General features: G+C 42.9%; 1 protein-coding gene across 1 annotated transcript in view; it reads right to left on the bottom strand.

Moving 5' to 3' along the window:
* Positions 1 to 19697: 19697 nt before the first annotated feature.
* ELOVL2 (ELOVL fatty acid elongase 2) overlaps positions 19698 to 27590 on the bottom strand; it is a 61303-nt gene continuing 53410 nt past the window's right edge. The window contains exons 5-8 of the mRNA XM_002714176.6: positions 27378 to 27549; positions 24295 to 24419; positions 23746 to 23880; positions 19698 to 22484 (exon numbers count right to left, since the gene is read on the bottom strand). Coding sequence (XP_002714222.1) covers positions 22359 to 22484; positions 23746 to 23880; positions 24295 to 24419; positions 27378 to 27549 — 558 coding nt within the window. The 3' untranslated portion in view covers positions 19698 to 22358. The remainder of the gene's footprint in view (positions 22485 to 23745; positions 23881 to 24294; positions 24420 to 27377; positions 27550 to 27590) is intronic.

Here is a 27590-nt window from a genome sequence, read left to right as displayed (position 1 = left end):
CTACAGCCATTAGGCAAGAAGAAAAAAAGCAAGCAGATACAAGGAAGAAATCAAGTGGCTGGTGCTGTGGTGCAGTGGGTTAATGCCCTGGCCTGAAGCGCCGGTGTCCCGTGTGGACGCACGTTTGAGACCCAGGTGCTCCACTTCCGATCAAGCTCTCTGCTATGGCCTGGGAAAGCAGTAGATGGCCCAAGTCCTTGTGCCCCTGTACCCACATGGGAACTTGGAAGAAGCTCCTGGCTCCTGGCTTTGGATCGATGTAGCTCCAGCTGTTGCGGGCAATTGAGGAGTGACCCATCGGATGGAAGACCTCTGTCTGCCTCTCCTCTCTCTGTGTAACTCTGATTTTCTTTTTAAATGTTTATTTTATTTGAAAGAAAAATCTAACAACTCACAGCAAAAAAAAAAAAAAAATCAAATTGTCCCTGTTTGCAGGTCATATAATCCTGTTTGTGGGAGAACTAAAAGACTCCAACAAGAGACTATTCAAATTCATTAGATTTTGATAAAGTTGCAGGATATAAAATCACACAAAAATGAGTAGCCTTTTTATATGCAAACAATGCCACTCCAGAGCACTTGGTACGTTCCATGCCACAATACCTACAAAACAACTTAAATACCTCAGAATAAATTTAACCAAGGACATGAAAGATCTCTGTGATGAAAACCACAAAACATTAAGGAAAGAAATAGAAGATGACACCACAAAGGAAGAATCTTCCATGTTCATGGAAAGAATATCATCAAGATGTCCATATTACCTAAAGCAATTTACAGACTCCGTGTAATGCCAATAAAAATATTGATGATATTCTTCTTAGATCTAGAAAAATACAATGTCTTTTTAAGATTTATTTATTTGAAAGAGGTAGAGACAGAGGTCTTCCATCCACTGGTTCACTCCCCAGATAGCCCCAACAGCCGGAGCTGCGCTGGTCTGAAGCCAAGAGTAGCTTCTGGGTTTCCCACGTGGGTGCAGGGGCCCAAGGACTTGGGCCATCTTCTACTGCTTTCCCAGGCCATAACAGAGAGCTGGATCAGAAAAGGAGCATCTGGGACTTGAACTGGTGCCCGTATGTGATGCTAGCGCCTCATGCCAGGGCTTTAACCCAGTGTGCCACAGTGCCACCCCCCCCCCAAAAAAAATGTTAAAATTCGTATGGAAACAGAAGAGACTATGAGTAACTAAAGCAATCTTAAACAACAAAAACAAATCCGAGGCATCACTAAGCGAGACTTCAAGACACACCACAGAGCAGCTGTAATCAAAGCAACCTGGTGCTGGCAAATAGACATGTAGACAAATGGAGCAGAATAGAAAGGCCAGAAATTAATCCATGCATCTACAACCAACTAAGCATTGACAAGCTGAAATCAATCCCCGGAGAAAGGACTGTCTCTTCAACAAATGGTACTGGGATGGCCGGCGCCGCGGCTCACTAGGCTAATCCTCTGCCTTGCGGCGCCAGCACACCGGGTTCTGTCCCGGTTGACCCTCTTCCAGGCCAGCTCTCTGCTGTGGCCAGGGAGTGCAGTGGAGGATGGCCCAAGTCCTTGGGCCCTGCACCCCATAGGAGACCAGGATAAGTGCCTGGCTCCTGCCGTCAGATCCGCGCGGTGCGCTGGTTGCAGTGCGCCGGCCGCGGCGGCCATTGGAGGCTGAACCAATGGCAAAGGAAGACCTTTCTCTCTGTCTCTCACTGTACACTCTGCCTGTCAAAAAATAATAAAAAAAAATGGTACTGGGAAAACTGGATCTTTACATGCAGAAGTATGAAGCAAGACACCCAACCTTACACCTTATACAAAATAGATCAAGGATCTATATGACCTGATACCATCCAATTACTGGAGGATAACATCGGGGAAGCTCTGCAAGACATTGGCATAGGCAAAGACTTGGAAAAGACCACTGAAGCAAGGCAATAAAATAAAAAAATGGGCAAATGAGATTGTAGCAAGCTGAGAAGCTTTTACTGCAAAGGAAGTGCTCAACAAAGTGAAGAGGCAACTGACCGAATGGGAGAAAATAATTGCAAACTATACACCTGATAAAGGATTAATATCCAGGATCTATAAAGACCTCAAGAAATTCAACAATGACGCAAACTGATCCAGTTAAATGGTCAAAGAGGGACCAACATAGTCATGTAGTAGACTAAGCCTCTGCTTGTGGTGTGGTGCTGGCATCCCTTATGGGTGCCAGTTTATGTCCCAGCTGCTCCTTTTCTAATCCAGCTCTCTGCTTATGGCCTGGGATAGCAGGAGAAGATGGCCCAAGTGCTTGGGCCCCTGCACCTGCGGGGGAGACTTGAAAGAAGCTCTGCCTTCAGATCAGCCCGGCTCCAGCCACTGTGGCATCCACATCTAACTCAACCCTGCTCCCCCAGGCAGTCCTAGTACTGCCCTCCCCTGCTGAGTCCAGGATCACCCTACACTCCCGTCTCTACTCAGGATCTTCCACTTGACCTTTTACCTCCTTCCATGTCTTGTGGCATCTCCCAATGAAATCTCTTTTGTGGACTAGCCTCAATTTTCCTTGACTTTATGGGGGGAAATGCCACCACTGTGCCTCTCCCTTGGCTTCGCTGAGATCTTCTTCCCCTAGGAATTGCAAGCTTTACATCTAAGCTGTCATTTCCCTCTGAATGCAGTGGCACCAAGACTATATTTTCAACCTTGTTTTTCTGCCCCTCTCAGCCTGAGCTGGAGCTGCCTCTTCCAGAAGTTTCTAGAATGTGCCGTGACAGCACTGTCATTATGCCTCTCCTTAATACTGTTGATTCTGTCGGAAACACTCTTTGCCCAATTCTCTCCCCTATGGGAGCCTTTACATGTGCTTCCTGGCCTGGCTCCTGCTCTTTCCCCTCACACAATGTCTCCCCAGGCCGCACTCAGCCCCTCCTCTAGGCTCACTCAGTGTCCAAGCTCATCCCTGTGGTCAGTCTTGGCTCCTGATGTGATGGCTGTGGTCCAGGGATGTGCACACTTTGTGCCTTAGTAGAAGCAAGAGATGAATGAAGTCATTGTCTCGGGAAGAAACTGGAGCGGGGGAACCTCCAGGTTCCTCCAAGGCCACAGAAACCAAAGGCGGGAAGTTTGGGAATGTGGCTGTTAACCCTGTCATGTGATGGTAAAAAGGAAAGAAAGGTAGGAACAGACCATGGCGTCTTGGTCATTGTACTAAGAGGGGCATGGAATAGTCAATTTTATGTATCCATATGGCTAGACGGGTGCCCCAGCTGTCTGTGCAGACCAGGTGTGGCTAACATTGAGGTCGGTAGACTCAAAGCAGATGACTGCCATGGGGATGGGCCTTGTCTGTCCCTCGGTGGCCTTAAGAGGAAAGACTGAGCGTGCCAAGGAGGACACACTTCTGCCTCAAGACTGCCTCGTGGAAACCCTGCCTGAGTTTGCCACGTATCCCTAAGCTTTCAGACTCGGGACTGCAGCCTCCACTCCCCTGTCCCACGATTTCCCACTTGCTCACCTCCACAATCATGTAAGCCAGCGGCAGGAAATAAATCTGTGTGTCTACTAACATACATCTATCTCCCAGCAGTTCTGGCGCTCTGGAGAACTCTAATAAAGGCGTCTTTAAGCCAGTGTAGCTGAGACCTGTCCCGCTAGTGTCAGGAATGAAGCAGTCATGTGTGTGGCGGGGAGTGGGATGAGAAGTTAGGAACAAGTATCAGTGAGTCAAGAATCCAGCTGCTTTTTAGAAAGTTCATACATGCAGAGAGAGCAGTCAGTCTTCAAGGTGAAAACACATTTTGCATGAAGTCAAGGATTGACAGCAACTTGTTTCCACCTGGACTGGGAGGCATTGTGTAGGGGCCCTTAGACTCTTAATTTTCTACTCATTTATGGTTTCATGATCCCATGTATGATACTGTTGGTCTGATAATCGGGGTGGGACACAGAACAGACCCTCTTCTGTGTTCTGGAAGATCAGGGTGAACCCCCTTTTCCTGGGATTCAGGTAAAGCCAAGAGCTTGCCTTCCAGCTTTCCCATTGGGCTCACGAGTTTTTTTGTTATGGGATATTAAAGGGAAAACACATTGAAATTGATTAAAGCACAGAAAACTAGTTTCAAAAGAATAAAGGATAGTTTTACACAGACTAGCTTAGCCAAGAGTGCCTCAGTCTCAGAAATCCTTAGCATTTATTTCTAGGGCCACACCAACGAGACTGTGCTGTTCACGCCTCCCTCCGTGCAGGGGCACTTGAGAAGGTTTGTGGAACATCAGACTGAAAGGTGAGTTTGGAGAGGTTGCTTTGGTGCAGCAGGTTAGGCCACCACCTAGGATGTCTGCGTTCTGCGTCAGAGTGCCGGGTCAGAGTCCCAGCTACTCCACTTCTGATCTAGCGTCCTGCTAATGCTTCCCAGGAGGCAGCAGAAGGTGGTTCAGTCCTGGGTCCCTGACACCCATGGGAAAGATTCAGATTAAATTCTGGGCTCCTGGCTTTGTCATGGCCCAGAGGCAGCTGTTGTGGACGTTTGGGGAGGAATCCAGAAAATGCAAGCTCTGTCTCTGTTGCCAGGTCTTTAGAGTACATGAAAATAAATATATAAAATGGTACAAAAATTTTTGAAATCCATGCAAACTCTGTTCATGATACATGTTTCCACAGACTTTTTGTAGACTCAACCCAGGTATAACTGCACAGAAGTTTTCTGGTTTTTTTGTTTGTTTGTTTGTTTGTTTGTTTGTTTTTTAATTCTCAGCTCAGGAGTCACAAAATCCAATGCATTCCAGGGGCAGTTAGGTTAATAGGCATCATTTAAAAGGAGGAGAGGTGGTACCTTTGGGAAATACAGGTGCATGGGCAGCAAACCAGACCCAAATCTAGTAGGAGAAGAGAAATTAAAATCAGACAAGAAATCAACAGGATTGAATCCAAAAATATTACAAAAAATCAGCCAAACGAGGAGCTGGTTTTTGAAAAAATAAAATTGACACCCCATTGGCCCAACTAAAAAAAGAAAAGACCCAAATCAATAAAATCAGAGATGAAAAAGGAAATGTAACAACAGACACCACAGAGATAAAAAATCATCAGAAATTACTACAAGGACCTGTATGCCAGCAAACAGGGAAACCTATCAGAAATGGATAGATTCCTAGACTCATGCAACCTACCAAAATTGAACCAGGAAGACATAGAAAACCTAAACAGAACCATAACTGAGACAGAAATGGAAACAGTAATAAAAGCCCTCCCAACAAAGAAAAGCCCAGGTACAGAGGGATTCACTGCTGAATTCTACCAGACATTTAAAGAAGAACTGACTCCAATTCTTCTCAAACTATTCAGAACAATCGAAAAAGAGGGAATCCTCCCAAATTCTTTCTATAAAGCCAGCATCACCTTAATTCCTAAGCCGGAAAAAGATGCAGCATTGAAAGAGAATTACAGACCAATATCCCTGATGAACATAGATGCAAAAATCCTCAATAAAATTCTGGCCAATAGAATGCAACAACACATCAGAAAGATCATCCATCCAGACCAAGTGGGATTTATCCCTGGTATGAAGGGATGGTTCAGTGTACGCAAAACAATCAATGTGATACACCACATTAACAAACTGCAGAAGAAAAACCATATGATTATCTCAATAGACGCCGAGAAAGCATTTGATAAAAGACAACCCTTTCATGATGAAAACTCTAAGCAAACTGGGTATGGAAGGAACATTCCTCAATACAATCAAAGCAATCTATGAAAAACCCACGGCCAACATCCTATTGAATGGGGAAAAGTTGGAAGCATTTCCACTGAGATCTGGTACCAGACAGGGATGCCCACTCTCACCACTGCTATTCAATATAGTTCTGGAGGTTCTAGCCAGAGCTATTAGGCAAGAAAAAGAAATTAAAGGGATACAAATTGGGAAGGAAGAAGTCAAATTATCCCTCTTTGCAGATGATATGATTCTTTACTTAGGGGACCCAAAGAACTCTACTAAGAGACTATTGGAACTCATAGAAGAGTTCGGCAAAGTAGCAGGATATAAAATCAATGCACAAAAATCAACAGCCTTTGTATACACAGGCAATACCACGGCTGAGAAAGAACTTCTAAGATCAATCCCATTCACAATAGCTACAAAAACAATCAAATACCTTGGAATAAACTTAACCAAGGACGTTAAAGATCTCTACGATGAAAATTACAAAGCCTTAAAGAAAGAAATAGAAGAGGATACCAAGAAATGGAAAAATCTTCCATGCTCATGGATTGGAAGAATCAATATCATCAAAACGTCCATTCTCCCAAAAGCAATTTATACATTCAATGCAATACCAATCAAGATACCGAAAACCTTCTTCTCAGATCTGGAAAAAATGATGCTGAAATTCATATGGAGACACAGGAGACCTCAAATAGCTAAAGCATGCACCGGCAGAAGACCCCCGGGTAGCTGCAGGCCATCACACAGAACATCATGGTGAATGCCAAGAGCTTCAAGTGCACAGAGAAGGCTGAGCTCCGCCTCATTGTGTCTGCCAGGCACAGTTTGCACACAGACACTTGGATGATGGGCTCCCAGTGGGTTGTTCCCACTCCATACACCTGCATTTACAAATCAGTGAAGATGTGACTTACAGGTGGCCTTGTCAATCTATTGGATTATCTATCACTCACTGTGAAGTTTAAGATGAAACCATGACCTATAAACAGCTTCTATTTCCTCTTTATTCCCCTATGACTGAATGTCAATGTTTTCTGAAGGTCAAGAAATATTTAAGGTGGCTGTAGTTGGTGTTGTGTGAGTCATTGTTTCTTTGTGTGTGTGGGAGAGGAACTCTTCCTTAAATATGTGAGTAAAATTTGATTTGGGAGAAAGTCCACCATAACAGACACATACGGTTTCTTTATATAAAGGAATTAAGAGATTTATCTAGGGGAATACTTACTCTGTATAAGTATTCTTTTAATTTGCAACAGTAGTTATTAGGCCTTGCCATAGGGATAGAAGATTCATCATTTTTTTGACAGGCAGAGTTAGACAGAGACAGAAAGGTCTTCCTTTGGTTCTCCCCAAAATGGCCGCTATGGCCGATGCTGCGCCGATCCGAAGCCAGGAGCCAGGTGCTTCCTCCTGGTCTCCCCTGCGGGTGCAGGGCCCAAGCACTTGGGCCATCCTCCACTGCCTTCCCGGGCCACAGCAGAGAGCTGGACTAGAAGAGAAGCAACTGGGACTAGAACCTGGGGTACTGGTGCAGCAGGCGGAGGATTAGCCTAGTGAGCCGCTGTGCCGGCCTCATCATTTATTTTTAAACTCAAAAGTTCTAATGAGTTTGTTACAGTCATTGTTTACAGCAATGAAAGGGGTGGCTTACGACATCCCTTGGGATACCCACATCCCGTATTGCAGTTTCTGAATTCAAGATTCCAGCTTCCTGCTAACAGGCAGCAGGTGATGACTCGAGTCTTCGGGTCTTTGCCACCTTTGTGGGAGACCAGCATTGAGCTCTCAATTCCTGGCTTCTGTCTGGTCCAGAGCAGCTGTTGTGAACATCTGAAGAGTAAACCAGATTGTGGGAGATCTTTCTTTAAAGCATTAAAAATGTGGCTGGCATTGTGGAATGGCCAGTGAAGCTGCCATCCGCAATGCTAGCATCCCGTTTGGGTACCGGTTTGAGTCGTGGTTGCTCCACTTTGGATTCAGTTCCCTTCTAATAGCCTGGGAAAGGCAGTGGAGGATGACCCAAGTGCTTGGGCCTGTGCACCCATATGAGAGACCCGGAGGATGCTCCTGGCTTCTGCCTGGCCCAGCACCAACTGTTGTGGCTATGTGGGGAGTGAACAGCAGATGGAAGATCTCTCTCCCTCCAACTCTTTTCAAATAAATTTAATCTTTTTTAAAAAAAGTATAGGAAAATGATGAGGCTTTTCTCTTCCATTTCCTTATTTAAAAAAAAAAAGACGACTTATTTGAGAGGCAGAGTTAGAAGTTGTCAATCCTCTGGTTCACTCCCCATATGGCCATGATGGCCAGAGTTGGGCTGATCTGAAACCAGGATCTAGGAGCTTCTTCTGGATCCCCTACGTGGGTGCAAGGCCTGAAGCACTTGGGCCATCTTCTGCTGCTTTCCTAGGCCAGAAGCAGAGAGCTGGATAGGAAAAGGAGCAGCTGGGACATGAACCAGCACCCATATGGAATGCTGGTGCCACAGGTGGAGGCATAGCCTACTGTGCCACAGCACCAGCCCCATTTCCTTTTTTTTTTTTTTTTAATGTTGGGCGCCAACCAGCTCCTTTCCAGTTCCTTCTGCAGGATATAGTATAATGTGGAGAGTGGTCACCCTGCCATGTATGGAACACTAGAACTTAGCACTTGTGTCTAACCTGTGTTTTGGGGCCCCTGATCCAGCTTCTCTCTACCCTCCTTGCCTCTCCCTCACCCTTTCCGGCCTCCAATAATCACAGAACTAAGTTCAGATCAACTTTTTTTTTTTAAAGATTTATTTGAAAGAGTTACACAGAGAGAAGAGAGGCAGAGAGAGAGAGGTCTTCAATTCGATGTTTCATTCTGCAATTGGCCACAACGGCTGGAGCTGTGCCGATCCAGAGCCAGGAGCTTCTTCCCAGTCTCTCCTGCAGGTGCAGGGGCCCAAGGACTTGGGCCATCTTCTACTGCTTTCCCAGGCCATAGCAGAGAGCTGGATCAGAAGTGGAGCAGCCGGGTCTTGAACCAGTGCCCATATGGGATGCCGGCGCTCCAGGCTGGGGCGTTAACCTGCTATGCCACAGCTCCGGCCCCATCAGATCAACTTTTTAAAAACTTCCCCGTAAGAGAATGTTATATTGGTCTTTCTGTTTCTGGCTTTTTTCACTTATAACAACTTCATGGTCCATTCATTTTTAGTTGTTGTTGTTGTGGCAAGTGATAGGATTTTGTTATTTTTAATGGCTGAGTAATATTCTATTGTGTATAATATACCACACTCTGTTTATCCATTCATCCATCAGTGGATACCTAGGCTGATTCTAGATCTTTGCTATTATGGACTGTGTTGCAATGAGCATGGGAGTGTAGGTGTCTGTGCTATGCTGAATCCATTTCCTCAGACAGAGTGGGATAGTTGGAAAATATGGTAATTCTGTTTTTAGTTTTTGGAGGAACTTCCATACTTTCCTCCTTAATGGTGTCCTAATTTGCAATCCCACCAGCCGTGTATTGGGCTTCCCTTTCCTCTGTATCCTCACCAGGATTCGTTGTTGTTGTCTTTTTCAGTGGCCATTCTAACTGGAGTGAGGTGATCTCTCACTGTGGTCCTGATTTGCATTTTCATGATGGATACTGATTTTGAATGTTTTCTCATTCATTTGTTGGAAGATGGTATTTTTTCTTTAGCCAAATATCTGTTCAGAATATTTGCCTATTTCTTAACTGGAATTTTATTAATGGTGAGTTTTTGAGCGCCTTATATATTCTGGATATTGATAATTTGTGTGATTAACAGTTTGAAAATGTTTTTTCCTGCTGGCTTTCACTTCACTCTGTTGATTGTTTCCTTTGTGGTGTGCAAACTTCTTTTTCCCCACAAAAACCTTTTATTTAAGGAATACAAACATCATGTATTTTATAATATATAATATATAATATATATTTAATATATAATATATATTTTAATATATAATATATATCATAAAATATTTTTTCATAATTACAACTTCAGGATTATGATGATTTTTTGCACCATACCCGGCCTCCACCCCCTCTCTCACCCTTCTTCCTCCTCCCTCGCTTATTCCCATTCTTATTTTTTACTAAGATTTATTTTCAATTATTTTAGCATTGTGCAAAAATACCTTTATGCATATGGAAATACATGAGATTTAAATCATCAAAGAAAGAATCAAAAAGGTGAAACAGATGCATAAAGCTGAGAATTTGGGTCCTTTTCATGTCAGGAAACTTGACAAGAAAATTCCAATCAATACCATTCTTTGAAGTTAGATTCTGAAAACTGGCTTATATGTAAGGAGAATTTTGCATATGATTTATTTTGCATTTCTTTCTATTTCAAATGTAATAAGGGAGGTATTTGGTCAATATTAACATTATTTTTCTTTATATTCACTCTCAGGTCAGTCAATGTGTGACTTAGATCACTCATTGCTGATGCTGGGGAAATTTCACTTTTGGATAGATAAGATGTTCAATTTTAATGAAGGTACCACAGCCAAGTAATCTGAAACTAAAAATTGAACATAAAGCCCAAAGATATGTAACAAGCTTAAACACTTTTGCTCTTTTTTATTTCAGAGAAGTATTTTCTCTTTTTTGAGACATAAGAATATCTTTCATTTAATACATTAAATGAAAGTAAGTTCTTGAGAACAAGTTTTATCATCATTAAGAAAGCACCTAAGAAAAAAGCAATGGAGTTGGACACTTAGGCTTAACTAAAACTTATGAGACATAAGAATATCCTCCATTTAATACACTAAAACAAATATTTGAGAAAAAGTTTTACTTTTAACTCTCATAATACAACTTTTTGAGGACAAAGGTCCTGCATGAGAAGTTAGTGCACAGTGACTCCTGTTGTTAATTTAACAATTAACACTCTTATGTATGACACCAGTGATCACCCAAAGCTCTTGACGTGAGCTGCCTTGGCTATGAAAGACTTGAATCCACAAACTCCTTCAGTATTTTGACGAGGCCATAAGCAAAGTAGAAGTTCTCTCCTGCCTTCAGAGAAAAGTACATCCTTCTTTGATGGCTCCTTCTTTCCACTGGGGTCTCACCCACTGAGGTCCTTCATGTAGGACATTTTTGGCAATAGTGTATTGGCTTTCCATGGCTCAAATGTTCCCCTGGGATTTTCAGCCAGACCAGAATGCTTTAATGGCTGACTCTGAGGTCAGAGTGCTATTTAAAGCAATTGTCATTCCATAAGTCTGCTGTATGGACTGCTTCCTATGTTGGAGCATTCACTCCTTTTTAATTCTATTATTACCAGACGCTTAATCCTACCTATATGATCACTATAACACTTAATCCTATCTATATAATCACTTTAACAAAATGCTACTTTTACCACCCAGTTTAAGGGAATTTGGGGTTCCTGACAAGTTTTTAAACTGTACATTTATGAGTAAGTCCATAGGAATGTATGCAGAACTATACAACTTTACAGTTACAAACTTCATACACTTCATAATTACAACTTTAGGAACATGGTGATTCTTCCCATCATGCCCACCCTCCCACCCACACTCCCACTCCCACTCCTGCTCCTCTTACTCCTCTCTCTCTCATTCCCTCTTTTTTTTTTTAACCAAGATCTATCTTCAATTAACTTCATACACATGATTAACTATGTTAAGTAAAATGTTCAACAAATAGTGTGAAAAAAATGTTCCTCAATAATCGAGACATGGGATGTTCAAAGTCATTGCTTCTCAAAGTGTCTACCTTTTAGGTGCTCTATTAACACAGATCAGGGAGAACATAGGGAATTTGTCCTTTTGAGATTGGCTTATTTCACTAAGTATGGTATTTCCAGCTTCATCTGTTTTGTTGTAAACACTGGATTTCATTTTTTCACTGCTGTGTAGTATTCCATGATGTATATATTCCATAATTTCTTTACCCAGTCTTCAGTTACTGGGCATTTGGGTTCATTCTATATCTTAGCTATTGTGAATTGAGCTGCAATAAACATGGGGGTACAGATCACTCTTTCATATGTTGATTTCATTTCCTTTGGGTAAATTCCCAGGAATGGGATGGCTGGGTCATATGGTAGGTTTACATTCAGATTTCTGAGTTATCTCCATACTGTCTTCCACAATAGCTGAACAAGTTTACACTCCCACCAAGAGTGGATTAGGGTACATTTTTGTCCCACATCCTTGCCAGCATTTGTTGATTTCTGTATGAGAGCCATTCTAACGGGGGGTAAGGTGAAACCTCATTGTGGTTTTGATTTGCATTTCCCTGATGGCTTGGGATCTAAAGCATTTTCATGTGTCTGTTGGCTATTTGGATTTCCTCTTTTGAAAAATGTCTGTTTAAGTCCTTTGCCAATTTCTTAACTGGATTGTTTGTTTTGTCGTTCAGTTTCTGATCTCTTTATATATTCAGGTTAATAACCCTTTATCAGTTACATAATTTGCAAATAATTCCTCCCATTCTGTCAGTTGCTTCTTCACTTTCCTGTTTCTTGGGTAGTACAGAATCCTCTCAATTTGATGATCACATTTGTCAATTTTGGCTTTGATTGTGCTCCTGGAGTCTGTCAAGAACTCTTTTGCCTGTGCCAATGTGTTGCAGGGTTTCCCCCAATGTTCTCTAATGATTTGATGGGATTGAGTCATAGATTTGGGTCTTTAATCTATTTGGAGTGGAGTTCTGTGTAAGGTATAAGGTAGGGGTTTTGCTTCACACTGCATATGAAGATCTAGATTTCCCAGCACCATTGATTGAAGAGACTGTCCTTGCTCTAGGGATTGATTTTAGCTCCTTTGCCAAAGACAAGTTGGTTGTAGATGTGTGGGTTGATTTCTGGTATTTCTATTCTGTTCCATTGGTCTGTCTATCTGCTTTTGTACCAGTACCAGGCTGTTCTGATTATAACTTCCCGGTAGTATGTCTTGAAACCTGATATTATGATGCCTCCAGCTTTGTATTTGTTGTATGAGATTGCTTTAGCTATCTCCTGTGTTTCCATGATTTTCAGCATCTTTTTTCTTTAAAAAATTTATTTATTTATTTATTTATTTATTTTAAAGTCAGATTTACATAGAGAAGGAGGGGCAGAGAGAGAGAGAGAGAGGTCTTCCATCCGCTGGTTTACTCCCCAGTTGGCCACAACAGCTGGAGCTGTGCTGATCCAAAGCCAGGAGTTTCTTCTGGGTCTCTGATACAAGCAGGGGCCCAAGGACTTGGGCCATCTTCTCCTGCTCTTCCAGGCCATAGCAGAGAGCTGGATTAGAAGTGGAGCGGCCAGGACTCAGACCAGAGCCCAATGGTAAAGCTTGTGGTGGTTTTACCTGACATAGGATTGTTTTTCTAATTCTATGACAAATATAATGGGCATTTTGATGGAGAGTAAATCGAACCTGTAAATCACCTTGGGTAGCATGGATATTTTATTATAATTCTTTCTATCCATAAACATGGAATGTCTTTCCATTTTTTTGAGAATATTCTTTCATTCTTTTTTTTTTTCATTTTTGTTATTTTCATTGTAGAGGCCTTGCACATCCTTGGTTTAAATTTATTCCAAGGTATTTTTTGGTAGTTACTGTGAATGGGATTGGTGTCTGCAAGTTCATTATTGGTATATAAAAATGCAACTGCCTTTTTTTCAAAGACTTATTTACTTGAAAGGCAGAGTTGCAGAGACAGAGAGAGGTCTTTCATCTGCTGGTTCACTTCCCAGATGGTAGCAATGGCCGGAAGCCAGGAGCTTCTTCCAGGTCTGCCACATGGGTGCAGGGGCCCAAGAGCTTGGGCCATCTTCCATCACTTTCCCACGCCATAGCAGAGAGCTGGATCAGAAGTGGAGCAGCTATGACTTGAACCAGCGGCCATATGGCATTCCAGCCCTGTAGGTGGCAGCTTTACCCACTGTGCCATGGCACTGGCCCCACTACTGATTTTCGCATGTAATTATGTATCCTGTGACCTTACTTAGTTTATCAGATTCATTAGTCTTTTGGTGGAGTCTTTTCCTATCTCTCCATCTAAAACCATATAATCCTCCGATGGGGAGTCTGACTCCCTCCTCTTCTATTTGTATGCTTTCTATTTATTCCCACTGTCTAATTGCTCTGGCTAAAACTTCCAGTACTATGTCTGCTTTTTTAAAAATATTTTATGTATTTATTTATTTAAGAGGTAGCGTTACAGAGGGAGAGACAGAGGGAAAGGTCTTCTATCTGCTGGTTCACTCCCCAAATAGCCACAATGGCCAGAGCTGGGCGGATCTGAAGCCAGGAGCTTCTTCCAGGTCTCCTACTTATTTTTTTGGTCAGGCAGAGTTAGAGAGACAGAGAGAAAGGTCTTCCTTCTGTTGGTTCACCCCCCAAATGGCCGCCGACGCCAGGAGCCAGGTGCTTCTCCTGGTCTCCCATGGGGTGCAGGGCCCAAGCACTTGGGCCATCCTCCACTGCACTCCCAGGCCAGAGCAGAGAGCTGGGCTGGAAGAGGAGCAACCAGGACAGAATCCGGTGCCCTGATCAGGACTAGAACCCGGGTTACTGGCACCGCAGGTGGAGGATTAGCCTAGTGAGCTGCGGCGCTGGCCCAAGTCTCCTACATGAGTGTAGGGATCCAAGCACTTGGGCCATCTTCCACTGCTTTCCCAGGCCATAACAGAGAGCTGGATTAGAAGAGCAGCAGCCAGGATTAGAACCAGTGCCTGTGTGGGACGCCAGAGCCACAGGCAGAGGCTTAACCCACCATGCCACAATGCCAGCCCCTCCAGTACTATGTTGAACAAGCTCATGATCTTAGAGAAAAAAATTTTCAGCTTTTCCTATTCAATATGATGTTAGTTGTAGCTTGTTATATATAGTCTTTATATTGGTGAGGTATGTTACTTCTATACCTAATTTGTTCCTGTTTTATTTATCATGAATATTGAATTTTATGAAATGATATTGCATCTATTGATATGTGATTTTTATCCTTTATTCTGTGCATATATTGTATTATATGTATTGATTTGCATATGGTGAACCATCTTTCTCTGGGATTAATTCCACCTGAACATGGTGAGTAGTCTTTTTGATGTGTTGTTAGACTGTTTGCTAGTATTTTTTGAGAATATTTGCCTGCATGTTTATCGGGGATATTCATCTATAATTTTCTTTTTTGTTGCATGCTTGTCTGGTTTTGGATCAAGTCAAAGCTGGCCTTGTGGAATGAGTTTGGATGAGTTCATTCTTTCTCAGTTTTTTTGGAATAGTTTGAAAAGATTTGGTTTAGATTCTTCCTTAAAAGGTTGGTTAGAATTCAGCAGTGACACTGTATGAATCCAGCCTTTTCTTAGTTGGGAGCCTTTTTATTACTGATTTAATCTCATTATTTATTATTAGTCTGTTTAGGTTTCTATGTCATTATGGTTCATTTTTGTACATTGTATGTCTCCAGAAATTGACTCATTTCATCTAGGTTTTCTGATTTGTTGATGTTTATTTGTTCATAGTATCCCTAATTTTAATTCTGTGGTTCAATTGTCATATTTCCTTTTCCATCTGATTTTTATTCATGTCTTTTTTTCTTGTTTAGCTAAAGGTTTATCACTTTTGTTAACTGTTTTTAAAAAACCAAATCATTTCATTGATCTTTTGTATTTTTTATACTCTTATTTCTGCTCTGATCTTTGTTATTTCTTCCTACTAACTGAGTTTGGTTTGTTCATGCTTGTCTAGATCTTGAGATGTGTAGTTTGGTTGCTTATTTGATGTATCTATTTTTTTTATCAGTGCTTATTGCTAATTGCTATATATTCCCTTGTTGGTACTGCTTTTGCTATATCCTGTAAGTTTTACATTTCCATTTTTGTTTTACGGAATTTATTAATTTCCATATTTATTTCTTCAGTGACCCACTGTTCATTCAGAAGCATGTTCAGTGTCTGTAATTCCTAAAGCTGCTTTTTTGTTGTTTCTAGTTTTATTCCATTTTAGTCATAAAATATACATGATACGATTTTGATTTTTAATTTTTGAGACTTGTTCTGTAGCCTTTTGTATAATCTGTCTTTGAGAATGTCCATGTACTAATGAAAAAATGTGTATTCTGTAGCTGTTGAATGAAAACTTTTCTAAATGTCTGTTCCATTTGATACAAAGTATGGTTTAACTCTGATTTTTTTTTTGTTGCTTTTGATCTGGAAGATTTATTCATTGATAAAAGTGCATTGAGGTCCTCCGCTAGCACTGTATTGGAATTTACTGTTTCCTTTTGATTTAATAATTTTTTTCATAAAACCAAGTGCTCCAGTATTAGATACATATGCATTTACAATCAGCCTGTCTTGCTGAATTGATCCCTGGATCATTATCTAATGACCTTCTGTCTCACTTTTTACAGTGTTTTCTCAAAGTCTCCTTTGTCTACACAAGTATAGCTACTCCTGCTCACTTTGGGTTTCTGTGTCCATGGAATATATTTTCTCCATACTTTTAGTCTGTGTACGTCTTTACTGGTGAGGTGAGTTCCTTCTAGACGGCATATTGTTTGGTCTTTTATTTTTATCTACCCAGCCAGTGTATATTATTTAACTGGGAAATTTAGTCCAATTTCATTCAGGGTTATTATTGATAATTAACAATTTACTCAGTCACTTAAAAATTGTTCATTTTGAATATCTTTTTTTTCTAGTGGGTCTTATAGTTTCACACGTTTTCATGATGGTGTTCATCTTTGGTTTCTGTACATAGGATTCCCTTAACTTTTTGTAAGGCCAGTCTGCTGGTGATCAATTCCCTCAGATTTTGCTTGATTCAGAAAGTCTTCATTCTTCATTTATGAAAGAGAGCCTTGCTAGGTATAGTATTCTTGGCTGCAGATTTTTCTTCCAGAACTTGTAATACATCATTCCATTCCCTCCTAGACTGTGAGGTTTCTGTTGAAAAATCTATTAGCCTCATGGGGGCTCCCTTAGAGATGACTTGGTGCTTGTCTCTTGTAGATTCTAGAAGTCTCTCTCGATGCTGTTCTTGTGAGACTATGATAAGCTGTAGTGAGGATCTTTTCTGGTCATGTCTATAAGGCCTCTTGTAATAAAATGCCCATTATCTTTCTCCAGGTTGAGGAAATTTCCAGCTGTTAGTTCTTTGAGAAGGTTTTCTATGCATTTACTCCTCTCTCCTTCAGAGTCCCTAAATCTGAATATTCGTTCATTTAATGGTGCTCTAAATGTCTCGAAAGCTGTCTTCACCTTGTTTGTTTGGGGCATCTCGAAAAACCTGTCTTCAAGTTCAGATATTCTTTCTTTGGCTCAATATAACTTGTTCCTGAGGCTTTCAATTGCATTTTTTGATTTGACTTGAGTTCTTCCAAAATTAAAAATAAAAATCTCTGTATTTTAAGGGTAGTGACAGGAAGGAAAGGAGGAGAGATTGATCCTCTGTCCACTGCTCCACTCCCCAAATGGCCACAATGGCTGGGGTCGGCCAGGAACTGAAGCCAGGAGACTAACAGTGTGGCAGGGACCAAAGTACTTGCACCACCAAGTGCATTATAAAGGAACTGGATTGTAATTGGTTATGTGGGTCTCAAACTGGTACTGTTATGGGCTGCAAGTGTCACAAGCAGCAACTTAATGCCCTGTACCACAATGCTGGCCCCGTATTTCCAAAATTTTTGTCTGGTTCTTTTTCAAGATTTCTTTTCGATGAATTTGCCATTTATATTATATATTTTGTTGATGTGGTTCAATTCTCTGTATTCTCTTGCATGTCACTGAGTATCCTTATAATCATTAGTTTGAATTCTTTATCAGGAATTCTTCAATCTCTTTTTTCTTTGACTCATTCATTGGAGGCTGTGGCCATGGGAGTGTGAGTCTGGAGTCCCAGAGGGTAGCTTGAAGGCCCTGTGGTGGCAGGCACATGGCCAGGGTTGCCGTCATCACTGGCCCAGCCAGGCTGAGGTGCATGCAGTCCCATGGCACCAGCCCCAGGTTTCTGTGCCATGTCTTAGTACCCCTTACCTTTTCTTCCCCCCAAAAGTTACCCTTTCCATAATATGCTAAGGTTGGGGTAGGAGTGGGGTAAGCAGTTCTGGGACCTCTGATGTCACAATGCTAGATCATTGCCAAGGCCACCGAAGCATGGCCCATGTTGCCATGGGCTGTCTGCCGTTGAGGTGGACTCATGGCCTGAGGCCACTGCAGCCAGCCACAAGTTGTGATACGAGTCCACACTTGGCACCAGGGAAGGCCCAGAGGCTCCATGTGCAGACGCTGACTTAGGGACAGGGACTACTAGGATCTGCCCAATGAGGGGTTTTACGGCCCAGCATCAAGTGTCAAAGCACAGTCCTGTGCTCACTCCTGTGCCCTGCTCCCCTGTAGTCTTGCTCCTTGCTGTCTGCCCAAGGTTGGGGTTGGGGTGGTAAAGACAGTCTTTTGGCTGCTTAGGCTGACACTGAGTTGAACCTCAGTCTTGCAGCCATGGTGCCCCATGCTGTCTTGTGGGTGTCTGCCAGGTCTACACAGGTCAGTGGTGATGCAGGTTGAAATAGAAGTCCATCTCAGGCAGATTTAGAGAGTTTATCTGGGAGTCCTGGCCTCAGGACTTTATCTGGTACTGGGTCTCACCACAGCATGACTAAACCAAACTTAAAGCCCTGAGCTCACCTTCCCATTCCATTTCACTGTGGTTGAAGCCTTACCTCTGCTGTGTGAGGTTGGTGGACGGTGGTGGAGGCAGTCCTTTGGCTGTGAAGTCTGGAACTAAAACTGAGTCACACCTGGATCTCCCAGTCACCAGGCACTATGCAGTGCTGGGGGTGAAAACTAGGTCCCCATGAGACTGGAAGTGATTCAGGACTGTACAAGCCCATCTCACAGGGGTGCAAGTCTCTACCCAACACCAGTTCAGGTGTAGAGGCTGTATCAGCACTGGCCTGGGAACAGAGGCCCTTGGGTCTTAGCTGGTGCTGAGTCACTGCAGTAGGTCCCGCACTGAGCTTCCAAGTCCTAAACTCACTTCCTAACCTTATTTCCCAGTGGCCAGTCTTGCTCTGCTGCCTGCTGGGGTTGGGATAGTGCAGGCCATCCCTTGGCCATTGGTTAAGAAGGGTCTAAAAAGGGCTCAGTCTTCAGGTACTGACCTGGGGGCAGGGACAGGGACTGTGGGGGCCTGGGTTTCACTGTAGCAGGGCTGGTACTGGGTATCAAACTCTAAAGTTCCAAAAGTAATTTCCTATCTCCCGAGCAAAGGATTGGTGTCTCCACAGTGCACTCACAACTAGGGTAGGTAATGCTGGTATCACTGTCCTTTGTGCCTTCTTCGGTGAGTTTTTATTATTAATATTACTATTCTATAAACCAAGGATTCCAGCTGGCATTCTTAGCTCTTGAGAAGGTGGCCTGGCGCACAAGGAGCTGTTCAACTTCTCCATGGGGCTACAACCGCTGGAACGTCTTGCTCTGCCCTCAGCAGGCTCTGTAAAGCCTGAATTAGCTCCCAGTCAGGCGAAATGGCACCCCTCATTCCCTTTCCTTAATATATCCTGCTCCATGCCTACTGCTACCCAGGAATCTGTGCAACTTCCTAACCAGGCTAAGCACATTCTTGGTCATTTTCCCAGGAACCTGTGTCTGTGTATCCTTAATATTGCATGTGAAACTCTCCACGGTGACAAAATGGCCACCTGTGGTCCTGCCCCATGCCCTTGACTTCTGCCTACTCGGCTCACTTACAGCCCCACTCCCCAGCTGTGATGGCCACTGCTCTGCCCAGCTGGGGAGGCCCAGGTCTCAGACACTGCACAATTACCTTTGCCTAGTATTTTCTCCTCAAATCAATCCAGTATTCTCTGGGTTATTCTAGCTAGTATTTGTTACAGCCTTTGCATCCTCTGCTTACCTCACTTGTCTTACATTCTTCTGAATCACCGTTTTCTGAAATAGCATAACCTGGTATATGAATACTAAATAATGCTCATTGCTCTTTGAAATGAAGAATGAAACAGCTAAAATTGTTAAGACGTTGCTTTATTGTTTGTGAAAATCCCTGATAGGTCATTTAGAATATCAGGCACACAACTTACTTGAACCAAGTAAGAAAAATTGTGACATGCTTTGCTTTTGTGTAAAAATCAGTTTATTATACAATTATACAGAATGCTTTTTATCTACAAAGAAAAATGGCTTCTCCTGCCTCCCTGTCTACCCAATCATGATACTGTGTTCTTCACTATTTAAAAAAAAAAAATCCTCATTTTCCAAATAAGGAAGCCCCCGAAATGTTAAAACTGCATGGTAATAGCAGAATTAGAATGGTCTTAGGTAGAAAAGGCTGCCCCGTCACAGTACCATCTTGCCTTAAATAAAAGTAGGCAGCACCTCTCTGAAATGAGGAGGACCGTCTCCTCTACGTTTAATTCCATTTGGTAAATACACTGTTAGTGTACAAATTGGGGAGATTACTAATAGATACACGGTAGAACATTAAGTGTTGTCACTCAGAGGAGATTTGGGAAAACAGCTTCCATTTTTTTTCCCATGAACAGATTATAAAGATCTCAATTTTTATATAGTTTTGTCTTACGAAGATCACGAAGTGGAAATTTCATTTTTTTGAAGTTCTAACACAAGGCAACAGGTTGAGATGTTCGTACCTGATTCAACATTTGTGGCTTTCAGAGCTCAGTGTACCTTTTAATCAGCCCTTGAGTGGTTTAAGGCTCCCAGTGTCTTAAGCTTTACTAGAATTAAAGAACACATCGGAAACAGCATCCTGAAACCCCTAATTAAATCCGGGGTAGTTTATGCTTTCAAGCTAACGCAAGAGTGTCCCACTTTGATGTGAGGGTTTCAGGCTGTCAAGTACTTAACAGCTGGCTGACTCGGGTCAGTTAGCTGAAGGCTGCCCCTTGCTCCGAAACCTCCTGACGACAGGTAAGGCTGTGGGCCTCATTGAACAATGACCAGTGATGTCTGCCTTCTAAGTCTCCTGTTGGCCTGGGGTGCATGCTGGTGATAGACTGAAGGCCCACTACTGAACTGGAGTTCAGTTTCTCCAAAAGACTTTATCTCTAGTCCGATTTGTGAATAGTCACATCTTGTTTTAAAATTAATTTCTGGGAGAGAACAAAACTTTGAACACAGGAGGTGATGGAGTAGAGACTGGGCACCCTAGAGCAAGGCCATTTTAGAAAGAGGAAGTGGGCATCAGACAGGGAGATGTGTGTTCAACAGGTCTGGCCCAGCCCACAAACCCCGAGGAGGTCACAGTATACCCTGCGCTGACCTGGAAGACGACAGCAAGTGTTAGGCATCTTCCGGAACACAGGCCAGAATCTTGGGAGCTTACATGAAATAAAAGCTTAAAAAGCCAGCGTTCACTGGTTTAACAGAGAAAATCATTTTAGAATTACCACTCGGGGGTGGGGGCAAAGGGAAAAAGGGGACAGAAAGGCCTTCTGCACTGTAATATGCTAGGGCAATGGTGAAATGCCTTTCATGAATCAAAGTTAACACTGGCAAGTTTTGTTTTCTCTTCCTCAAAGCTTCAGAAAATATCGCTTCCAGTCTTGGTACAGTTTAACAGTAAGTAACTGTCCTCCTCTGGGGAAAAGAGGAAATACTCATTAATGCTTTTGTGCTTCTCATAGCTCAGGATTCTGAGCAGGGACGGGCCTGCTCACTGGGGCTCAGCACCAGCCCACGGTGTGCGAAACCTCAACCTGCAGAGGCTGATAGTAGGTCTCTGGGATAATATTCGGAAGCAGGCTCACAAGAAATGGCTGACAAATTCAGTGTCAATTTTATCCCCACTGCTGTTAATTCTGACTTGCAAATAATCCAGGTGTGCACACTCTAAGTAGAAGGGCGGAGTAGACCCCAGTCCTGTTCACTGTGGCCACTGGCAGCCAGATCTCAGTGGGGCTCCCAGTCTGGGGCCTGGTGTCTTTACTAGCCTTGCCTAACCGACGAGGGAGGCAGACGTGGCTATATGAATAATGAAGGAAACCAGACTAACACTGAGGAACAACTCCTATTCAAGGCCCCTGAGTTATGAGGAGTTGGCAGAAGTTTTCTTCTTAAAATCACGAATCTTGAAAAGAAATTACAAATTTCATTACCACGTCTCTGAGGTTTGGAATCAGGAGTAGCTGAAGGAATTCGACAGACAAGACTCTGGCTTAACACAGATGTTCTGTTCTATTTTCTCTTCTGTTTATGATCCTATTTTAATATATTCTGGGATTAATTCCTAAAGGAACAAATGGACTGATTACTTTGTGCACTGGCAATTATTGCTTCATGTAGATTAGAACATACCCTGTGTTTAGAATTAACATTTTGTTTTCAACGTTTTAATCTGAACAAAACTCTTTATTTGAAGATGTGCCGTATAAAACAGTGCCGCGTGTGTCCCGGCTTCGTGTCTGTGTGGTGGAAGCTGCACCTGTTCTGAGGTCTACAGAGTCAGCATCACGGCAGTGCTGACCAAAGCATTCAGCTAACAGATTAACCCAACCGCAATCTAGTAATACATTCTGGTACAAATGATTTATAAACGCCAAGAAATTAGTTTATGCTAAAACATATATAACTGGTAATTTCAGTCTTTGCTTTAAAACAAGCGAAATCTGTTAGGCTAGTGTGCTGGGAAGGCTTCTGCTACTCTACTTTTACTGTGCTTTCTTGTCCATCACACCGTTAGCTGCCGTGAAAAAGGCTTTGGAAAAACCATTCTTGACTTCTTTTCCTGCAGGTGGCTCTTGCGTATCTTTCTTCCTTGGCTTTTTTTGGTATGTCTATTAGATGTGAATATTTTGAGAAGAAAAAGGGGAAAAAAAGGGTTCTTTAGTTAGCAATAATTAAAACAGTACATAAATGTATAGGGCATAGAATTCATGTTTGTAATTAAAGATACAAACAGGGTAACAAACACATGAATTTCAGTGAAAGGTTGTATATTACGGAACTGCAGTAGCTCTCACTTGGAGACCGAACAGTGTTTAAAAACAGTACTTTTTCATCTGAATTATGCTTTTCTATGTGGGACTCTGGCTTGACTAGGTTTTGGTATACCCTTCCTATTCTGCCAAAATACCTGATCTCTCAACTTTTTAAAAGCAAGGGTATCGGGCCGGATCAAGACAGACGTTCCCTACTCAACTCCAGGACAAAGACTCAGCTTGAACGAGCACGCAGGGCCCAGCTCTGAATGCGCTTGCCGGCACTTGTGGGGCTCTGTGCTTCACTTCAGGTTTAACGCCGGCCCCACCACGACTCCCTCAGCTGGCCTGTAACCCTCGGGCTGCATCAAAGGAATGCTTACCAAAGGCAAAGCCTAGCCCGTCCACTTTCAGAAAGACAGATCTGGAAAGCTGCCAACAGTACCCACAGTTGTCCTTTGCTGAAAGTTGACCCAGGGTGATTTTATACAAACGAAAACTAGCAAAGGAGAGGTACTTCCTGTTGGTCTGAGAAGCACTATTGGATGCAATTTCAAAATGTGAGTTCTCTCTCCTAATGCAGCTTCCCAATTCCCCAGTCCACAAAGGAGAGAAATCTACATCTACAGCCAGCTGAGGCCTGCCGGTGCTTGTGTAACAGAAGAGCTTTGAAACTGCAGTCTGGAGTTCTCTTACACTTAAATTGTCAGTTAAGAAAAAGTGCAACTCTCTGGTACCGGGTTTGTTCCAGCAGTGAGTCGATCAAAACAGGTGCTATGGGAACAGTTCTTAACTAGTAAGTTCCACAAGCCCCTGTATTCACATATAAACTTTGCCTGACTTGCCAGACTTCGGTAGCTGGGTGCTGCAAACAGAACTGTGTATAGAGCCTACTGATAGTTTTGATAAAATTGTACATGCATGCAATGAAAAGTATTTCATAGAATATCTGCTAGACTACGAACCAAGGTAATCCATTGAGGAGGAGGATGTGGCAGAAAGGTTAGGAATGCAATTTTGACTTTACAAATACCTCTGGTTATTTCCATTTAAATATTGTGGTAGTGCTTGCTTGTTGATAATCTGTTTTACCACAGACTATTTGCAGCTCACGTACCTGAACATAGAAGTTTAAGAAGAGGATGACCAGGGTCATCATGTAAGAGGACTGGAAGATGAGACACCCGAAGGGGAAGCCACAGGGCTTCACGACGGCACTCATGGTGTGCGTGATGGTGAGCACAAACTGCACCTGGGGGTGGCAGAGAGGGCAGCCCCGTGAGCTGGAGGCCGACCACACAGAAACCACAGGCACATGTTATGTTTGAAATCAGCCTCTTTCAGAAACAAAACGCTAAAGAAGCCCCACTATCTAGAAACTTTGATTAAATTATGTTAGGAAGCATCTAAGATTGCCCATCCATTTTCTTATGTTGAAGATTATTTTGCTGAAAATGATTCAAAATATACTTTTTAAATTAATGTGCAAGTTAAAACAAGGAACTTCCTATTATATGCTAACTGCATCTACAAAGGACATTTTAAAACATCAAGTTTAATTCTTAAAAGGCCATTTTTAGAGAAAAACACGCTTCTGATTTCTACAGAGATGGAGATTTCTTTCCTTCCTCCAAGCCCTAAAGGGGTGTGTGTTGGGGCAACTTACCAGCTGAGCCTGTGTGAGGTATTTCTTCCACCAGAGATACTTGTGCATGGACGGAAACACAGAAAGTCCATAGTAGGAGTACATTAGAATGTGGATGAAACTGTTCAGTGTTGGTCCAAAGAAACCTAGGAAAGTACAGTGTGAGAATGGCCACCCTGGAAAGTAGGACTGTGCACTCTCGTTTGCAGGGGAGAGTCTTCCTAGGCACGAATGAAGATCACAACTGTGGGGCAATCACAGAACGAAACTCACAGATCAACTCCACCTGGTTACTGTGCCCCTACTCAAGGATCCAGAGCACCAAGCGAGCAGGTAATTCCTCACTTAACAAGCTTTACACTGTCATTACCATCCGCTAATCTTCGAGCTGGTGGCAGATGCCCTCTCAAAGAGCTGGCTTTGCTGTAGCTGCATACAGGGAGCCTTCTCTATGTGGCTGGACAGGGTGCTTGGAAGGAAAAACACTGCTCTTCACAGTGAGGTGCATCACCAGGGAAGGACAGAGGGAGCAGGAGTCGCTGGAGACAGTGACCAATCAGAGAAAAGGCCCAGCCCCTGGGCTGTCAACGTGGGCAGAGGGCATTTCAGGAAACTAAGGAGCAAAAGTTATGTTCCATGTTGGGTAAGGGTCAAAAGGATTTAGCTCTAGGAGGTGACGTGTCGAAGTTCTGAGAATTACAGCAACCCAAGAACCCACTCAGAACAGTGCTGCACTCACAGTGAATGCTGTACAAGCGTTAGCCTTGGCTAGGCTGGGAGCCGTCTGTCTCAGAGGACCATGTAGCTATGTCCCCTTGGTTACAATACTTTAAATTTTTGCTTTCTCACCTAAAAATAAGTCCACCTCTTATTTACATGTAGTTACATTTAATAATGCCATGAGTTAAAAAGCACTGTGCATATGCAGCTAATTAAGTTCTAATACTGCAATAGAGACCTAGATGGATAAATGCGAATCACTAAGAAAAGGTACAATATTATTCATACAGTAAATTCTTAAACACAGGCTGGAATAAGCTATTCCAGCACTTGAAGGTATATGAGGTTACTTGAGAAAGCCAGTGGAAAGTACAATCCAAAGTTTGAGATCCATGAATGTTTTCAGACTTTCTGAAGAACCCTTATGTTCATGATTTTAATTAATTTTGCACCAAAATAAACTTTTTGAAAATCTCATAGTTTCAGGGTACCAGCTGATATTTAGGTTTTCATATCCATCAATTAATAAATACCATTATTGTTGATGCTTTTTACGTTACTCAAACTGTCACCTAGTATTTACTTCACAGGACCGTGTGTCTTTACATAGGGGTGATTTAAGTGAATTCTAATGCACGGTCAGATGACAACTGTAAAAACCCTTAACCTTGACTTCCCCTTGACATTGGTATGGTCGTCCTTATGACTCATCATCACTGCACCCCCAGCAGTTTCCCTCTTCATCTGTACCTTCGTAGTCACTGGTACACACAGTGCCCAGCCTAACAGTGGTGAGAGTGATACACATCCAGTAGCCTGTGTTTGGGCTGTGGGACCTGGATCTTTCCTGGGATAGCACTCTGTGGTCGTGGCCCCAAGGGTAACCCCAAGGCTCTGGTTGTGCACCTTGGGTGCATTCAATGCATTTTTGAACTACAAAATTTCCACTTATGGGTTTACTGGGAAGTGACCCCATTGTAAGTGCAGCATCTGTAGTCCAAATATTACTGTCATTTTTCTATTATCTCTAGGTAAAGCTAAACCCTGAACAAAGATCACTTTGGCTTTTTCACAGACTGTTTTCAAATTCTTGGGTTCAGATGGAGAGTACTGTTCTCTCTGGCCCAATGCTTCCCAAGCTGCAGGCCATAACTGTCCTGCTGGGAGATGTGAAGTCAGGGCAGTGAGAACCAGCATCAGCTTTTCGTCAAAGTTAAACAGGATTTTGAAATATACCCAAATATGTCATACAGTGCTAAGGCTTATATTGTTTCATGCAAACTCTGTAATATGAATGAGTGCACTGGGTAGTGAAAAATGTCCAAGTACTTCAGACAGTTGATTGAAAAGCAGCATTGAAATAAGTTTATTTTTGGAACAAGAAGTTGGAAACCATGCATAGTTTTTTCAGATGCCCTTTCTGTGAACTTCTTGACCCCTCATATGCATGGATTTCAAGTTTTTTGGCATCAAAATTTATCTTAATTCCATTTCCATAAACTTCAGACAGATCTTCTATCTGCTGGTTCACTTCCCAGATGCCCACAACGACCAGCGCTGGGCCTGGAGCTTCATCCAGGTTTCCCACGTGGGTGCAGGGGCCCCTGCTTTTCCCAGGCTCCTGGCAAGCAGCTGGAAGGGAAGCGGAGCAGCCAGGACACAAGTCCACATCCATGTGTGACTTCTGGCATCACAGGTGGTGGCTTTTCCCTAACACCACAATGCTGGCCCTTCCGTGAGCTGTTTGTACTGAGAACTACAATGGGAAGTATGGGGTACTTCAAACAATTACAGCACTGAAAAATCATCACTCTGGGGCATAGTGGGTAAAGCCGCTGCCTGCAGTGCCAACATCCCATATGGATGCCAGTTTGAGACCCGGCTGCTCCACTTCCGATCCAACTCTGCTTTGGCCTGGGAAAGCAGAAGGTGGCCCAAGGCCTTGGGCCCCTGCTCCTGGCTTCGGATTGGCACAGCTCCAGACACTGTGGCCAGCTGGGGAGTGACCCAGCAGATGGAAGACCTCTCTGCCTCTCCACTCTTTCAAATAAATCTTAAAATTATCATTCTGATGGGTCACACAGGGATATAACCTTAACTTTTCAGAGGGTGAAGCCCCAGCCGTCAAGGTGACTCACATGTGTCACAGTTGCACAGGAGCCAACCAGCCCCATGGAAGGATGTGTTCTACATCTAACGCATGAGAGTCCTTTTAAGGTTTCAGGTTGTCTCCTGATTTTGCTATTCGACGACCAGATGCTAAACAGCCCTGGCCCCGATGAGGCCTCGCCCGCCACCTGCATGCTGTGACCGTCACGGCTGAGACCCGCTGTGGTCTCCTAAGACTTATTCCTCAGAACTAAAAGATGAACAAGGTAACTTACTCTGTCCGCACGGTATCCAGTTCAAAACACACCACCAGATGTTAAACATAGAGGCGTGATGATAGACATGGAGGAAAGTGATCTGACTCGTTTTTTTCCGCAGAACAAAGAAAATTGTGTCCAGGAACTCCACTAATTTGGAAAAGTAGTACCACCACAGTACCTTGGCTACCTGCAAAAAAATTAAAGATGGAAAACATGGTGAGAAACCAA

This window comes from Oryctolagus cuniculus, chromosome 5 (assembly GCF_051225735.1).
Source record: "Oryctolagus cuniculus isolate XC-2025 breed Fujian yellow rabbit chromosome 5, ASM5122573v1, whole genome shotgun sequence".
Taxonomy (NCBI): Eukaryota; Metazoa; Chordata; class Mammalia; order Lagomorpha; family Leporidae; genus Oryctolagus; species Oryctolagus cuniculus.
The sequence above is the reverse complement of the archived record's forward strand: the minus strand, read 5'-3'. Positions and strand labels throughout refer to the sequence as shown.